The 19,118-nt window shown below is 42.2% G+C and overlaps 1 protein-coding gene across 1 annotated transcript; it reads left to right on the forward strand.

Annotated features, from left to right (window-relative positions):
- Positions 1-11,078: 11,078 nt before the first annotated feature.
- On the forward strand, positions 11,079-18,861 carry LOC136512868 (endo-1,3;1,4-beta-D-glucanase-like). The gene is made up of 7 exons (XM_066506881.1): positions 11,079-11,287; positions 11,376-11,397; positions 11,822-11,945; positions 17,714-17,804; positions 17,902-17,991; positions 18,095-18,195; positions 18,396-18,861. The coding sequence occupies exons 1-7, from the start codon at positions 11,137-11,139 to the stop codon at positions 18,534-18,536; spliced, it is 720 nt and encodes a 239-aa protein (XP_066362978.1). The 5' UTR covers positions 11,079-11,136; the 3' UTR covers positions 18,537-18,861.
- Positions 18,862-19,118: the final 257 nt, after the last annotated feature.

The raw sequence follows: 19,118 nt of genomic DNA on the forward strand, positions 1-19,118 counted from the left end.
GTATTGGTCTCAAACTTTTTCTTAGGCTTGCACGTGCCACGTGTGAAGGAAACACCAAGTTTTGGATTTTCCGGAGATGGTTTGCTACTTTCTAAGGTTTAATTGAATTTCCGCACGATAAGACCGTTTTATTATAGGTTGAACGGAGTCTACCCACGAAAAGATCTGAAATGGTGCTAAACTTTTACACAGGATCTAATATGCCCTAGGGATAAGAATTTTGTGGAGGTGGATAAAAAAATCTATTGGGTCCAAGATGAAATTCATCCTCTTTTGTCTTATTCAGCACAGGATCTAATGGTGGTAGTGCTGAATTAGTAAGCGATCCTAATAACTATTATTTTCTAATCACACATACCGTTTTCTAATGTTTCTCCTTTTAATGTTGCTCAGTGTCCGAAGAAGATATATCAGTGGGACGCTGGTCCCATTCAAGGTTGTCGAAATGGAGGGAAAATACCTATCATAGCCGGCGGAAAACAATGAATGCAGGTTTTATGTAATGTGGGCAATGCTTCGCTACATCGACGAAAAATCGGAAGAAGCCGACAAGTTGGTGTGTATAATCTCAATTTCATTTATGTCTGTTAATAAATCAACAAAATGATTTACTGTTCCTCTTTAGATATCATCTTTTTTGAACGACAGCGCAAGAAACATAAGCACCAAAGGCTGCTAGACATGGAGATCATCGCACTACAATCGGAGCTGGCAAAATTCATCTTAACCGAGGTATTGGAAAAATATGGAGTATTTTTCATTGCACAATCTGTGAAGTACAAGGACTAGTATGGTCCAGAGCGGCTCGCCAGATTATTGTAGGAAGTCCGAGAAGCATGTGTGAAGTCCAAGAACATTTCTTTTTTATTTTAAGGGATCGAGATGTGGATAAGAACATTTGAATTGTAATCGTAACATTTGTAATGTTTAATATTGATGGATCTGTTGTCTATGTAGCGTATATAAAGCGAAACCTGATTCCACAAAAAATATAAATTAAAATAAATTATAAAATAATAAAATATGAACGGGCCATCACCGCCGGTTAGCAACAAACCGGCAGTGTTGTCGTAACCATCACTACCGGTTAGAAGGAAACCGACAGTGTTGGCTTGCTCAACACTGCCGGCTTGAACCATGAACCGACACTGATAGTTTCGAGAACACTGCCGATTTGATCCATGAACCGACACTGATATTTACTACAATACTACTGGTTTAAATCATGAACCGACAGTGTTGGCTTGCTCAACACTGCTGGCTTGAACCATGAACCGACACTGATAGTTACGAGAACACTGCCGGTTTGATCTATGAACCGACACTGATATTTACTACAACACTGCCGGTTTGATCCATGAATCGACAGTGTAGGCTTGCTCAACACTGCTGCCTTGAGCCAAGAACCGATACTCTTGAAGCAACCGTCACTGTCAGTTGGCACTACAAATCGACAGTGTTGTTCAACTGGACACTGCCGTGTGGAGCCAGGAACCGACACGGTATCCTGTAGATCAGTGTCGGTTTTTAAGGACCGACAGTGATGTCAACCCCCCATCACCGTCGGTATGCCATTGTCGGTTCAAAATCCGGCAGTGAAGTGGGTTTTTGAATCGGCAGTGATGTCCAGATCTGGGGTAGTGCCTGACGTGGTGTGGCAGCAGCGGCGGCGCGTGCTCTCTTGGCGAGCTCACATGCCAGCGGCTCGAGAGCAGCACGGGGTGGACCTCATCGGCGCGGGCTCGCCGGTGCTGAGCTTAGCGTGTTAGCTTCCTCGGCGCGAGGAGCAGCTGTGCCGGCGTGGGGAGCAGCTCACTGCCGCAGTCTCGCTGGTGCAGAGCTTTATGTTGTGTATTCCCCGGCGTGACTGCGCCGACTCGAGAAGCTGCGCAGGGCGGAGCTCATCGGTGCGGGCTCGCCGGTTGCCGAGCTCAATGCAGGCGAGCAGTAGTCGCGGCCGCCGCATAGGTGCGCGAGTGAGCAACCGCCGCGGCCGCATAGGGGAGCAGCCACTACCACCGGCGTGCGGGCATGCCACAGCTGCACGGGGAGAACAACGGCGCGCCGGCGAGCTAACCATGGCCTTGAGAGAGGTGAGAAATAAGAGATAGCCGTGAGAGAAGTGAGAGATGAGAGATAGAGCTGACATGTAGGGCCAAACCTCATTTGATGAATATGAGTGCTAAACAGAGCTGACCGGGATGATACATCTCCTGAGTTAGGGGACAGCGATGACACACTTATAAATTCGAGGAGTGATCGTGAACTTTAGTCGATAATTTAGGTGGTAGTTTTAGAATGTAACTTCCGTACATGTTGGCCAATCATGATAATACTAATATAATTTTCTAATATTCAAATGCCCTGAAGGTGATTTGCCGTGCATGTCAAATCGTACTTCATTCCCGTAATTAGGTGGACAATAACGTTGAAATAATTTTCTATCTAAAACTAATGATTTTTCTGGTTATTTCTTTTTTACCTTTATATTAATTGTTTACCTTTTTCTAAAATGAAGGGCTCAGATTTATTTGACCTCTTACCTCGTAGGAGGTAATGGAAGTACCGTAGCAAGACTATCTCAAATCTTTGCTCTTTTTTTCTTAATATGAAGGGATACAGTGGTTTAGTATAGTGTAAATCTGTTATTTGGTATGGTTCAACGTGGATCTATACTAGCTTGATAATTGATTTTCTTGTTAATTGATACAAAGACATGAAATGATTCGAACGAATGTTGTTTATTACTTTAAAGGGTTAAGTCCAATTTACACCCTCCAACTTGCAGCAAAGTTCGGATTTTAACCTCGAACTTCAAAACCGGACAACTTTGGCCCTCGAACTCTCGAAAAAGTTCAACTTGCAACCCTTGTGGGCGGTTTTGCGGGTGAACAGTAACTTTTGATATTTTCGGGAGCGTCGAAATTTTATATTATTTTTTTGAGCATCTTAACGTCCTCAAATGAAAAAACTCAAAACTACAAAGTTTTAGATCTCATCGAGGTCTACAATTTATATATAAAAATTATCTTCATCCGACATCGTATTGAAGGGTTTTCTATTTTTTGAAATTTGAGTCTCATCACGCGATAAAATATGGTGCTGAAATTTTATATTATTTTTTCGAGTATCTTACTGTCCTCAAATGAAAAAACTCAAAACTACAAAGTTGTAGTTCTCATCGAGGTCTACAATTTACATATAAAAATTATCTTCATCCGACATTGTATTGAAGGGTTTTCTATTTTTTGAAATTTGAGTCTCATCACGCGACAAAATTGTTTCACGCGTGATGAGACTCAAATTTCAAAAAATAGAAAACCCTTCAATACGATGTCGGATGAAGATAATTTTTATATGTAAATTGTAGACCTCGATGAGATCTACAACTTTGTAGTTTTGAGTTTTTTCATTTAAGGACAGTAAGATGCTCGAAAAAATAATATAAAATTTCAGCACCATATTTTATCGCGTGATGAGACTCAAATTTCAAAAAATAGAAAACCCTTCAATACGATGTCGGATGAAGATAATTTTTATATGTAAATTGTAGACCTCGATGAGATCTAAAACTTTGTAGTTTTGAGTTTTTTCATTTGAGGACAGTAAGATGCTCGAAAAAATAATATAAAATTTCGACGCTCCTGAAAATATCAAAAGTTACTGTTCACTCGCAAAACCGCCCACAAGGTTGATAGTTGAACTTTTTCGAGAGTTGGAGGGCCAAAGTTGTCCGGTTTTGAAGTTCGAGGTTGAAATCCGAACTTTGCTGCAAGTTGGAGGGTGTAAATTGGACTTAACCCTACTTTAAATTGTTACTGGAGTTCTACCAAAATTATTGATTTCGTCGATTTTGGGTATATCGAGTAAAACTCGAACCCAAATTATTGCGTACCAAAACTTTGAGTAATGCTTTATTAGGGCAAAAATCAGGTAGCAATTTGTGATACTCGAATTATCTATCCTCAAATTTTTGAGTTGCATGAATACCCACCCCTACTCTATACAATCCAAATATAAGTCATTTTAGACTTAGCGTGAGGACGCGAAGGGCGGTGCGTGGAGTAGCGGGTGACTATGCAAGCTGTTGGGCACACGGCTACGGCCGGGACGGTGTGGATTCACAGGAGGCACGAACAAGTCGTTGGAGATAGGGAATATACCGCAGGGGACATGAAGTGGATGTTGGATATATTATGTGCTTGACCCATATAATATTTAATAAATTAAATAAAACTCTATGGTACGTAACATTAAGCGTTGTATGGTTTAACATCGTATGGAATTTTGACTGAACGTTTACTCAGCTTATATGGTTGGAAATTATCCATTTTAATTGAGAAGCTGAGAAAAGGACAAAGGGGTGCCACACGCGCGTGGCCGTGGGCGTGGGCGAGGCGAGGCAGGCGAGCGGGCGGGCGGGCGTGGTTAGGTTTTGCCACTTAATCCACATAATCATGGGAGTTTCTCTCCTTGATGGTGGAGGCGAACTGATTGCGTCAGTTACCGTCTCTTCCGCTCTCCGTCTCCTGGGATTCTCCACTGCCTTTCTCCCTTCTCGTCGCAGCCATATATCCATAGTCCTCCGTCAGTCCAGATCTTCAGCTTCCCTTCCGAGAGAGACCACATCTCAGCAGCCCTCTAGTTTTCCCATCCTGTACCTCTGCTCGCACGGAGAAGCGGGAGAGCAGGTGCCTCCGGAACCCTCATCCACCTGCGAACCTTGCACGGGGTGTGCGGTGATTAGGTTTTTGGGGAGCAATTTTACGACTGCTTGTTTGACATCTTCTTCCTCGCAGAACTCGTCTTCTTCCTGGTGATCGCTCGCAGAACCCGTCTTCTTCCTGGTAATCCGTTCGTGGGACTGCACTGCGAACACCGTCCTGCATCGACTGTGGTCCACGACTTCGAGCAACGCACTATGTCGACTAGTGCGAATGGAGCCTGCAATGCCCTCGGCATGGGACCCTTCGCTAGGTACATCCTAATCTTTGTGATTACCGTATTTTGTGTTCTTACTGTATCCATCTGTATGTCATGTCTGCATGCTGTAGCATTCGTTAGAGATATACACATACACATATATGCCGTCATGAATCTGCTGATGTTATATTTCTAGATTAAATTGATAATAAAAATGCCTAATTTTCTAACAATCCAAAAAACTAATGTTAGGCAATTTTCTGTCAGTGGTTTTGCTGCTGGTTTGAAGCCAAATAATTTTGATGGCAAGAATTTCATGATATGGCGTGCCAAGATGGTATTGTGGTTGACTGCGATGAACTGCTATCATGCTGCACAGGGGAAGCCTGAATAGTTTACTCCTGAGGAGGAGCAAAAGTTCTTGGCTACCGATAACCTGTTTCGAGGCGCCATGATCAGTGCACTTCATCCTAAGTATGAGAAAAACTACATATCTTGCACATCAGGCAAAGAATTATGGGATGCTCTTGAGGCAAAGTTTGGAGTTTCTGATGCTGGTAGTGAGCTGTACCTTATGTAGTAGTTGTATGACTACAAAATGGTTGAAAACTGTTCTATAGTCGAACAGGCTCATGAGATATAGGCGCTAGCAAAGGAACTAGAACATTTTCCATGTTTGTTGCCCGACAAGTTTGTGGTCGACGGTATAATCGCTATGCTGCCACCTTCTTGGAGGGATTTTGCTACTTCTCTAAAACACAAGAGACAAGAGTTTAGCGTGACTGAACTTATTGGATCCCTTGATGTTGAGGAGAGGGCGAGAGTAAAAGACAACCGTGGAAAAGGAATTGAGTCTTCCGCTGCCAATATGGTGCAGAAGAAAAAACTTATTTGCATCTCGTAATAAAAAGAAAAAGAACATGCAAGAGAACAACAATGCAAAGCCTAAGCAAACTGCACAGTTTAAGAAGAAAAACAACAAGAAAGGTGGAGGTTGCTTTGTTTGCGGGAGTGATGAGCATTGGGCAAGTGCGTGCCTAGACCGCAAATATAAGCAGAAAAAGAAATAAGCAAACGTGGTGATTAGCGAGACTGGAAGAGGAACATCTGGGTATGGTAATTCTTTACCTTTTGTTCTTTCAGTTTGTCTTTCACCTGAATGGTGGATGGACAGCGGTGCTAATATTCATGTGTGTGCTGATGTTTCTTTGTTTACTTCCTATCAGGCCGGCAGGACTGGAGCCTTGCTGATGGGAAACGGTTCGCATGCGCGTGTTCTTGGTGCTGGTACAATCGTTCTGAAGTTTACTTCGGGAAAGACGATGCTATTAAAGAACGTGCAACATGTCCCCTCCATCAAGAAGAATCTTGTTAGCGGTTCTCAAATATGTCGCGATGGCTTTAAAATTGTGCTTGAGTCCAATAAGTGTGTTGTGTCGAGACATGGAACATTTGTTGGAAAATGTTATGATTGCGGATGCTTGTTCTGCTTATCTTTGCTTGATGATGTGTGTAATAAAGTAGTGAACAATGTTAATATTTCGGATGAGTCGAATATATGGCATTCACGACTTTGTCACATTAATTTTGGATGTCTCACGCGACTTGCAAATCTGAATTTAATCCCAAAATTTAACTTAGTCAAAGATTCTAAGTGTCAGGTGTGTGTGCAATCGAAGCAACCGCGTAAGCCTCACAAGGCTGCTGAGGCGAGAAACTTGGCACCATTAGAACTCGTTCATTCTGATTTATGCGAAATAAATGGCGAATTGACTAAAGACGGTAGACGATACTTTATGACATTTATAGATGATTGTAATAGATTTTGCTACGTGTATTTATTGAAAACTAAAGATGAAGCGTTGCATTATTTTAAAGTCTATAAAGCTGAGGTAGAAAATCAACTTGAGAAGAAAATCAAGCGTTTGTGGTCCGATCGCGGGGGAGAATATTTTTCAAATGAATTTTCTGAGTTTTGCACGATGCATGGAATTATTCATGAGAGGACGCCACCATACCCACCACAGTCCAATAGGATTGCAGAGAGAAAGAACCGCACTCTAACTGATTTAGTTAATGCTATGTTAGAGACTGTAGGACTATCTAAGGAATGGTGGGGTAAGGCTATATTGACAGCGTGTCATGTCCTGAATAGAGTGCCCACAAAGAACAAAGAAATTACACCATTCGAGTAATGGGAGAAGAAGAGATTGAATCTCTCTCACCTGCGAACTTAGGGTTGTTTGGTAAAGGTGAATGTGCCAATAAACAAAAAGTGAAAGGTTGGACCAAAGACTGTTGATTGTGTTTTTCTTGGTTATGCTATTCACAGCGCGGGTTATAGATTTTTAATTATAAATTCTAGTGTTTCTGAGATGACTGTTGATACAATCATAGATCTAGAGATGCTACATTTTTTGAGAATGAGTTTCCTATGAAAAATGCACCTAGTATGACTGGTCATGAATTTATAATTCCCCATGAGTATGAAAATTTTACTCCGATAGAACAAATTGAGGAACCCTATATGCAAAATCCTAAGGTGGATGACATTATAGTCACTAGGAAAAGTAAGAGACAGAGGACTGCAAAGTCTTTTGGTGATGACTACATTGTGTACCTTGTGGATGACACACCAACGACCATTGAAGAGGCATATTCCTCTCCTGATGCTGACTTATGGAAGAAAGCAATATGGAGTGAGATGGATTCTGTTATGTCTAATGGAACTTGGAAAATTGTTGATCGTCCTTATGGGTGCAAGCCTATAGGGTGCAAATAGGTGTTCAAGAAAAAACTTAGGCCTGATGGTACTATCGAGAGGTATAAGGCAAGACTTGTAGCCAAGGGTTATACTCAAAAGGAAGGTGAGGATTTCTTTGTTACTTATTCACCGGTTGCCCGATTGACCACAATTCGAGTTTTGCTTTCCCTAGCAGCCTCTTATGGTCTTATCGTTCATCAAATGGACGTTAAGACAACTTTCCTAAACGGAGAGTTAGAGGAGGAGATCTATATGGATCAGCCGGATGGGTTTGTAGCAAATGGTCAAGAAGACAAGGCGTTTAAATTATTAAAATCATTATATGGCCTAAAACAAGCTCCTAAGCAGTGGCATGAGAAGTTCGACAGAACTTTAACATCTGCTGGCTTTGTCATGAATGAAGCTGACAAATGTGTGTACTATCAGTATGGTGGGGGTGAAGGAGTTATTTTGTACTTATATGTTGATGACATACTGATCTTTGATCCAGCCTCAAAGTGATTGCGGAGGTGAAGGAATTTTTATCTAAAAATTTTGAGATGAAAGATTTGGGAGAGACTGATATTATTCTTAATATCAAGCTTCTGAGAGAAGGTGATGGTGGGGTAACTCTATTACAATCCCACTATGTGGAAAAGGTGCTGAGTCGCTTTGGGTTTAGTGACTGTGCACCTGCTCCTACACCTTATGACCCGAGTGTGCTATTGAGAAAAAAATCGAAGAATAGCAAGGGATCAATTGAGATATTCCCAGATCATTGGATCGCTCATGTATCTTGCTAGTGCAACAAGGCCTGACATCTCATTTGCTATGTACAAGCTGAGCCAGTTTGTGTCAAACTCGAGAGATGATCACTGGCGTGCTCTTGAGAGAGTGATGTGCTATCTAAAGGGTATTATGAGCTATAGTATTCATTATACCGGACACCCGAAGGTGTTGGAAGGCTATTGTGATGTCAACTGGATCTTTGATGCTGATGAGCTTTATGCCACAAGTGGATACGTGTTTTCGCTTGGAGGTGGTGTTGTTTCCTAGAAGTCTTGCAAGCAGACTATCTTAACGAAGTCTACAATGGAAGCAGAATTCACAGCATTAGACATCGCTGGCTCTAAGGCCGAGTGGCTTTGTGATCTCCTTATGGATTTACCGGTTGTTGAAAAACCCATACCGGCTATTTTTATGAACTGCGATAACCAGACTGTGATTACGAAGGTTAACAATTCTAAGGATAACATGAAGTCTACAAGGCATGTTAAGAGACGACTAAAATCTGTCAGAAAATTGAGAAACTCCGGAGTAATAGCGTTGGACTATGTTCGCACGTCTAACAATCTTGTAGATCAATTCACTAAGGGTCTGTCACGTAATGTGATAGAAAGTGTATCGAGAGAGATGGGTTTGAGACCCACATGAAATTTACTATAGTGGTAACCTGTTCTATGTGATCGGAGATCCCGTGAAGTAGGATGGTGAAACAAGCTAGTAGTAAATTGTGAGGAAAGATCCTTAGTAAGACTTATTTCTGATGCATATCTTTCCTTTCTGTAAGGCATGTTGGTTTTTACCTTAATGTGTTCCAAGTGGCTTGCTAAAGCAAAGATGTTGTCCTATAGAACATATTTTGAGGAACACACCTATATGAGTCAGACTGCTGGTCATAGTCTATGAGATTTGGGTGATCTCTAAATACTCATGAAAGACACTGGAGTATGACTTATATGCTTCAAACAGAGGGGATGTCTTTTGCAGCCTAGTATTAGCTAAGGACTTTAGTGACATTCACCTCACACAAAACTGTCAATTCAAGGCTTAGTCCATTATTTAGTTGTGACTGAGTAAAACTATTGCTCTAGATGGATGTTCAACTTAACAGTCTCTATCGAAACACCGGTATATAAAAGAAATGTGGTTCTGAGACTACTTTGTTATAAACCCTAGAGTTTGGTGGGGATTGTTGGATATATTATGGGCTCGGCCCGTATAATATTTAATAAATCAAATAAAACTCTATGGTACGTAACATTAAGCGTTGTATGGTTTAACATCGTATGTGATTTTGACTGAACGTTTACTCAGCTTATATGGTTGGAAATTATCCATCTTCATTGAGAAGCTGAGAAAAAGACAAAGGGGTGCCACACGCGCGCGCGCCACCGCCGCCACCGCCGGGCGGGTCAGGCCGAGGCCGTGGGCGTGGCGAGGTAGGCAGTCAGGCGGGCGGCGAGCGAGCGGGCAGGCGTGGCCAGGTTTTGCCACTTAATCCACATAATCACGGGAGTTTCTCTCCTTGATGGTGGAGGCAAACTGATTGCGTCAGTTACCATCTCTTCCGCTCTCCATCTCCTAGGATTCTCCGCTGCCTTTCTCCCTTCCCGTCGCAGCCATATATCCGTAGTCATCCGTTAGTCCAGATCTCCAGCTTCCCTTCCGAGAGAGACCACATCTCAGCAGCCCTCTGGTTTCCCCATCCCGTATCTCTGCGCGCATGGAGAAGCGGGAGAGCAGGTGCCTCCGCAACCCTCGTCCGCCTGTGAACCTTGCACGGGGCGTGCGGCGATTAGGTTTTTGGGGAGCGATTTCGTGACTGCTCGTTTGACATCTTCTTCCTCGCGGAACTCATCTTCTTCCTGGTGATGGCTCGCGGAACCTGTTTTCTTCCTAGTGATCCGTTCGCAGGACTGCACTGCAAACACCGTCCTGCATCGACTGTGGTCCATAACTTCGAGCAACGCACTATATCGACTAGTGCGAATGGAGCCTCCGATGCCCTCGGCATGGTACCCTCCGCTGGGTACAATCTAATCTTTGTGATTACCGTATTTTGTATTCTTACTGTATCCATCTGTATATTATGTCTGTATGTTGTAGCGTTCGTTAGAGATATACACATGCACATATATGTCCTCACGAATCTGCTGATATTATATTTCTGAATTAAATTAATAATAAAAATGCCTAATTTTCTAACAGCGGAGTGCTGGAGTGAGCCTCATATGTTAGCGAGCGAGAGTAAGGGGAATAAGAGGAGCGTTTTTTTTTGTCTATGCAAATATATAAAGCCACTATTCGTATGTCAGTACGTGGACCTAAAGACATGACATGTTTATGGCATATTTTAAGTTGTGAAGAAATTATATTGACAGCAGTCCTAGCTATTTGATAAGAAGCAGTGATTGACGTACCTTGAAACATTAAATTTATCACAGCATGATTATTATTAACCTAGACTCAAATCCCCGCACTATCTCTAGAATGGACCTTGCGTGATTGCGTCAGCAGTGAGATCACAGCACTCAGTATTTTCTACGGAATCTCGTCTGCGCGCGCCGCCGGCCAGCTTAACTTTCTCTCAACGAAAGCTCTTCGCGGTTCAAATCTGTCTATATATATCCCATCGTCCCGAGAAAGCATCCACAAACAAAACTAAAGAAAGAACTGTGTAAGAGACCATGGCAAGCTCGCACTGCTTTGAGAACCCGCCGGCGCTGGAGGCGGCCAGCGGAGGAGGAGTGGTTGTTGACGACTTCGGCGGGCAGAAGGCATACATCACCGGCTCCGCCGGGTCCAAGGCGGCCGTCGTCCTCATCTCCGACGCCTTCGGTGATCTTTCGTGCCCCGAGCACCCGAGTCCAGCTTCAAAGTTCTTGTGTTTTTATTTGTTAGCATTGAAATCCGTTCTTTTTTGTAGGGTTCGAAGCGCCAAAACTGAGGTACGCTATCAGTATGATGATCTATTACCTTCACTTTTGTTTCGTTAAATCCTAATTTTAGGGTGAGTTGTTGGCAGTGGTGGGAAGAAAATCAGGTGGATGTCCATGTATCTACCTCGATCCATGTACGTGGGAGTGGATTGGTATAGAATTTAAACTAAATTCCATACCAACTCACCCCAACACACATGAATTGAGGTAAATACAATGCATCCAAACAAGCGCATGTTAAAGAAAATGAGCACCTGCTAGTCAAACTCTGACCTTCTAGTCTGAGCTCGGTAGTTGCCATAGAGTTAATCGTTTTGCTCAGCCTGGGCTCTCGGGTTTAAAATTTGTCCAATGGGTTGTTTAAAGTTTGAATTGTATTAGCTTTAGTTATGAATTACATTAGTAACTGATGTTACACGTATATCTCGCGCAGGAAGATAGCCGACAAAGTTGCTTCGTCCGGTTACTTTGTTGTGGTGCCCGATTTCCTGCATGGGGATCCATATGACCCCAGCAATCCCAACAATCCTGGAATGTGGATGCAGGCGCATAATCCGGTTTGTCTTCTCTTCGACTTTATTCTAATACTTTCTTTTTTTATTACAGTAGTAAATTGATTGTATGGGAATGTGCAATTCTCGTGCAGTTCATAGCTAGTGAGTACTTTATTTTAGGGCTCATAGTGTCAGCCCTGTAGAAATCATGACAAAACTGAAAACTCCCAAGTAGGGATGAAACACAGATACAATACTGGTATTTGTTTGTTTCTGAGATTCAGAGTTGGATGTGTTCTGTATGAATTGGATATAGATTCAAAATTGTTCAACGCAATATACTAATCTTATTATTACTAAATGGAGGCCTCCAATGGAGCCTCTATATTAATGCTCACAAGGCACGCTAGAAAGAATATAAATCAGAAATTCTCAGAAAAATTTAGCAATTAGTTCACAAACTCTAGTAATCATTTAATATTAATATTCATCAGATCTATTATGTTTTCTGAAATAATTATTCACCCCTGCCATTATGAATACCAATATAAACACTACTGGAATCTCGCATTTTTCTGTGTGTGCGAAAACACACAGAAAAATGCGAATACCGTCAGAAAAATATTTTTCTGACGGTGTACCCTCAGAAAAATACCCACAGAAATATAATGACAGAAAAATTTAATTGTTCTGTGTGTTTGCCGTCAGAAACAATTTTTCTGTGGGTGTTACACGCACAGAAAAATTGCGTTAGCCTAGATTAAATTTAAATGTTGTGTGCGTTGATCCTCACAGAAAAAAGAAAAGCCCGACAGGAAAATAATTTTTTTGTGGGTGTTACACGCACAGAAAAATTACGTTAGCCAAATTAAATTTAAATGTTGTGTCGGTCTCGGTTAACGCACAGAAAAATAACAATAAAACCGACAGAAAAACCCTTAACCATGCAGCAAATTGGATACAATAATTATATAGAAACAGAACAGTAGCAACATATTAAATATAGATTGTCCATATTGTAATTTCATCACAACATAATCAAATTAACAAACATTGATTCATTCATGTATTAGCAAGTCAGATGCCTTTACATAGATATAGCACATACACAGATAGTTCAATGCTCAACAAAAGGTATTGTATGTCTTTACAACAAGCCATTTGATGACGATATATGCAGTAGCTACATGCATAACCATTCATCTCCAATCACTCTCTGCATAGATTTGTCAATGTAGTCTCTATATAACCGGTGCAAACATTCCATAATTGTCCTTGTCTTCCGGATAATGCCTGCAAAATAGAAGGATTAGATGCTATGGCATATCATCATCTAACAGAAAATGATGCAAATCAAGCAATGAAATTCTCGAACTTCTAACATTTGGGGTGAACCATAAAAAATAACATGTATATATATGATACAAGGCAGCCATATTATCATCATCTGATAGAAAATGATGCAAATCAAGCAATGGAATTCTCGAACTTTCAACATCTGGGGTGAACCATAAAAAATGGCATGTATATATATGATACAAGGCAGCCATATTATTGTGCTACAATTGACTAGAAGATGAGTTTGTACTAGCAAACAGCTAGTATCCAATACACAAACACAGCTCCTTAATATGAATGCTTCAGTCATGCGAGAAAACTGAAGAATGAGAAAGGATATTCTCACCTAAGCAGATAGGGCACTGAACCTCCTTCCATATCTCTTCTAATTTCACTAGCATAAACCTAAGAGAGACAGAACAGTTCACTATAAGCTTCAGACCATGAAAAACATCAAATATTCCAAAGTCCAAGAACCTGAATAATGAGCTTCAATCTATGTAGAACAGTGAGATGCAGGTAAATATAAACAAATGTAGCATCTGTTTTTGTACTGTACTTCCAGTAAGGCAGTGAGATGCACCAGTAAGGCAGTAAAGACTTGCTTGAGACTGAAGCCGAGCAGTAGAATATATATTTCACCTTATGAATTTCTAGAGCATGTGCATTGCTTGCACAATTAAAATGCATATGCAAACAACAGCTACAATGAAAGGGCCAAGGCAAGAATGTGCACAGACTATGCATGGCTGTTGTTGGCATGGTGAAGCAGTTCATGCCTGTTATTTTTCCAGCTACAATGAAAGCTCAGTGTTAATCTCATCAGCAGGAGCAATTGAACTTTTCGACAACACATAATGTCATAAAAGTCGGAGTACAAAATCAAACTTCACTTACCAGGTGGACCTTGTTGTCCACAAGCAAACAATATTTTCACTGCCGGTACGTATATTCAAGAAACATGAAGCTGGAATCAAATCAATTACGAGATTAAACTTGTGGTCTCTAAACAGTGGGCTCAGCTACAGTCCAAATTAATTTTGAAATCCTGCCTTCAGGAGTTGGTCCAACTCAAGACTAATACAAATTTTAACAAATTATTAGTATAAGTTTTCTTGAGACCATTCCCAGTGCTGGGAACATTAATGAAAAGTTATCTAGCACAAAGTTAGGACGGAATGGTACTTTTCCCTACAGATTTCAGGAAACAAAAATGCGCACACGCATGCAGATGTATTAGTGAATTGGTAGTTGGGTTAATGAGATTTTTCATGTAATTCTAGTGATTAAAGCTATGGATCAGAGCTTATTGATGAGAAACCATGAGAGTTACAACTAGCCTTACCAAGCAAATTACATCATACTCCATATAATTTGACATAAAACGAATGAGGCATATAAATGGAGGACTCTTGAAAGACAAGCTTTACCTCTACAGAATGAATGCCCAGGAAATAGTATCTGTATACTGCTCCAATCAAAATGTACCCTCCAAGAAGGCACAGAATTCTACAGAAAATGGGAACTGCTAAAAGAAAAAAGTGTGAAACTGTGCGATGATGAGAACTCACAAACAAGACTATAGTTTTGTATTAAAAAGAAAATGGGCACCCAAATTCAAGGTAAAATAGACATAAACCAGGGAGGTTAGGGGTGTATACCCACACCTTCCAGTAGCTGCGCTAGATTCAATTTCTTCCTACTGCAGAATGCAGATTAATTGGCTAATATAGCAGGTTCCAGGTTCACATAATTATATGCAGCTCAAAAGAACATACGTCATGAACGAAGTGCTTAACCATCCCCAGCCACTTCCAGAAGCAGAAACAGACCTTGCACAACCAGAAGGGTGTTTAAGTGTTGTAGCCTGTGAGGTACAGTTGTGTTAATGTCTTAAGGAAACAAAACTGCTGTAGAAAACTCACTTGTGCACCGTATAGGTGGCGACAGTCAAATTGTCACACAAGAAAGAGGAGCCAAACCTGATCCAATCTGAACAAACATTCAAGTCCTAACTACATATATTTCATCTGGACCAAAAGAACAAGAGCAAAAGAACTCGAGAAATGGCTCAGATTTACCCATTATCAGCATGACAACTGCAACTTAATTTCACCTGGAACTTAATTTAATTCTCTCTCTAATGGGAATTGAACTGGCCACAGAACTGGTTGCTTGTACTGGTACAAGCCATCCTAGTTAAGCAGCAAACAGAACAAAATATCCCAAGTACCAGCTCATAAGGTGCTAAAGTGCAGAAGTTATCTAATGAAAACTTGATTCATCACAGCCACTCAAGAGTAGTACAAAACAAAAAAAGTCACAAGGCATAGTTAGGGAAGGGGAGAGCGGCGTGGCACGAGACTGGGGTTTCATATCATCTCAGCTCCGCAAATATCACATATCAAAATGATTGATCAGGTTGATATATACTAGTAACTTCCACGGGCGTCACCAATCTGACCAACCAAAGGTGCTAGATTTTTTTTATCATAAGAATAACAAGATCCTGCAGCTACATCTATAGGACAACTACTACTAACGCAATGGAGCAAGGCAAGCATTACCATAGAGGCATATGCTGACATAATAGTTCTGATAGGTAAAGCAACAATTGGAAAAAGAAAGACATGCTACATATGCATCCACAAACTGTGAACCCCAACCACTGCAGATGAAGTTTGATTTTGTCTATAAAAAGGGCAAATCATATCAATCCACACAGATGATGATAGATTAACTTGTAGTGAGCAAACATTTACAAATTTTGTTCAGTTAATTTACCATCAAGGATATGTTATACTGAAAGTTCAAGTACCGGATAACAATTTGAGCATGTTTTTTTTTCTCAACTTGATTGAACAAAAACAACCAGATATCATACTACTAAAACACTAGGAACAATTAGGAAATTCTCAAGCAGCATGGAAGCAAAGCAGCAAAGCACGAATTAAATTACTCGCTAATTATACAGCTAACAGAAGCTCTTGGCTAGGGGGCTGCAGCTCGCCCCTGGCCTGCGCAGCCGTCCCCACCGCCGCCTGGGGTGCACCGCCGCGGGGCCCCCTCCCTGGATCTCGCCGTTGAGGGAGGGAGGGAGGGGGCGGCACCGGCCGCCGGATCTGGCCGGTGGGGAGCGGGAGGGGAGGGGCCGCGCCGGGGAAGAAGGTAGGGGAGGGGGCGGCACCGGCCGCGCCGGATCTGGCCGGTGGGGAGAGGGAGGGGAGGGGCCGCGCCGGGGAACGGGAAGCGGGAGGGGAGGGGCCGCACCGGGGAAGAAGGTAGGGGAGGGGGGGAGAGGGAGGGGGCGGCACCGGCAGCGCCGGATCTCGCCGGTGGGGAGCGGGAGGGGAGGGGCCGCGCCGGGGAAGAAGGTAGGGGAGGGGGGGGGGAGAGGGAGGGGGTGGCACCGGCCGCCGGATCTCGCCGGTGCGGAGCGGGAGGGGAGGGGCCGCACCGGATCTCGGGAAGAAGGTAGGGAAGGGGCCGCGCCGGGGAACGCCGGCCGCGCCGGATCTCGGGAAGAAGGTAGGGGAGGGGGGAGAGGGAGGGGGTGGCACCGGCCGCATGCCGAGGAAGAAGGGGAGGGGCGGGATCCGACGGAGGATGGGCGGGTGCGGGTGCTGGAGGAGCGGAGGGGAGTGTGGGGGGCTGGGGAGGGGAGGGGAGGGTGCGGCGGGGAAGAAGAAGGGAGAGGCTGGGAGCGTGCATGCGTGAGGAGCCGAGCGGGCGAGTCCGCGGCGGGTTAGGGTTAGGAAATCTTGGTTTTTTTTCCGTGCGTGTGTATGTTTTTTCTGTGTGTTTTAAAATACCGACAGAATAATAACATTTTTTCTGTGCGTGCATATCATTTTTTCTGTGCGTTTTTAAAGAACCGACAGAATAAGTTTCATTTTTCTGTGAGTGTTGATTTTTTCCGTGTGTGTATTGTCACGCACAGAAAAATCATATAATTATTCTGTGGGTTTACGTATTTTTCTGTGGGGATATTTTGAAACCCACAGAAAAATCGTAATTTTTCTGTGCGTACCGAAACAAACGCACAGAAAAATTTATCACCCACAGAACAATTCGAGTTTCCAGTAGTGAAAGCAACCCACATGAAGTAATCATATAAATATGCATCTGAATTACCCGCCTTTGTCATTATTAAACATAATCTAGAATAACCTGTAAATTCACATCTAAATTACCCACCATGCTATTATGGTATAATCGAGTAATGCATTAAATTTGCATCCAAATTGCCCACTTCTTCACTATTAAAACTAAATTAAAAATTTTAACTCAAATCTAGGCCTTAATTATAGACATGTTGTGCGATCGTGCAAACCAATTATTTCTAAGCATACATGTTGTGGAATGATGCAGATCAAGTATACATGCCTGCTCGAATTGCTAGGAATTTTTCTGCAGTGAATTCTTCGTGTGTCTTTTTTTTTAAAAAGAAAATGTTTATGGAATAATGGAAAAAGATATGTATCTTCTGCTAGAAAAAAGGGTTTGAAGAGGCAAAACCAGTTATTGCTGCTCTAAAGGAGAAAGGAGTGTCTTCTGTTGGGGCTGCAGGTTACTGCTGGGGGGGTAAATACCATATTTTGTCTTCCCCGTGCCTCTTTAGTTGTGAACTTAAAATTTGAATGTTTAGATGGCTGAGCATTGTGTCTTCTCTGACATGTAGGAATTGTTGCTGTGGAACTGGCAAAAGCTCATGAGATTCAGACTGCCGTCGTATTGCACCCTGGGCCTATTACTGTTGATGATATCAAAGGTCATCTTATTTCTCTTTAATTTTGGAGACACTCTTAACACTTCTCCATAATTTTATTGCAATTGACTCAAAACCTAACTATATAGTTGCCAATTAACATCAGAGGTCAAGTGCCCGATTTCGATACTTGGAGCCGAGAATGACCATTTATCTCCACCAGAATTAGTCAAGCAATTCGAGCAGGTCCTTTCAGCAAACTCAGGAGTAAGTCCTCACTTTCAGCAATTCAACCACGTAATCCACAAGCTAGAGCATTGGCTCGAGTAATGTAATCAGCTAAAATTGACTCATTCTAGTGCTAAACTGTGTCAATCACATATGTGCACTGGCATCACGGGCTCCTTACAAATCATGGCAACCATGCCTTTAAGTCCTGAATTGGTTTGTGCTCTTTCGGTCTACAGGTTGCTCACTTTGTCAAGATTTTCCCTGGTGTTGCGCATGGATGGAGTGTGAGATACAGCGATGATGATGAAGATGCTGTCAAGAGTGCTGAGGAAGCGCTGGGGGACACGATCAACTGGTTTAACAAGAACCTGAAATGAACTCTGAAGTCACAGCTTTAAATGCAATAAGCCCTTGCTAGTACTGTCATGGTTGCAAATATTCTCGGTTATCTGCTTTTCAGGACCTCATCTTCAGTTGATTTGGTGTCTCACGCTGTTTTCTGGTTGTATACCATAGATACAGATTGGTTATGCTGAATGTGAAGGAAATGGAACCAACAAGTTATTACAAGTATACGTATCTGTAACAAATGGGCTTTGTTTCGGTCCAATCGCTGTATCTGGTTTGATCTAAGAGGGATCAGAACTATTTATTTCAATGAATGTGAAGTGAAATATATTGAAGTTTCAAAAGGAAAATTAAGCTGGGATGTCGGAAAGTCGAGGAGCCAAAGGTGGATGCAAGTTGAGGACTCAATGCTCAACCTTCAGTTGATAGCATTTTTTTTCAACGACTAGCGGACCTGAAGAAGTTCTAGCAAGGAGCAAAACGCAGTACATCATGAGCTCTTGGCACAAGGTTATTCAGTAATCACTAATCACGCATCCCTTTTTATTTGCGAGGAAAGTGACCGCACTCACCAAGTTTGCATTGACATCGAAGTTAGGTAGGGTGTAAGT

This window comes from Miscanthus floridulus, chromosome 16 (genome assembly GCF_019320115.1).
Source record: "Miscanthus floridulus cultivar M001 chromosome 16, ASM1932011v1, whole genome shotgun sequence".
Taxonomy (NCBI): Eukaryota; Viridiplantae; Streptophyta; class Magnoliopsida; order Poales; family Poaceae; genus Miscanthus; species Miscanthus floridulus.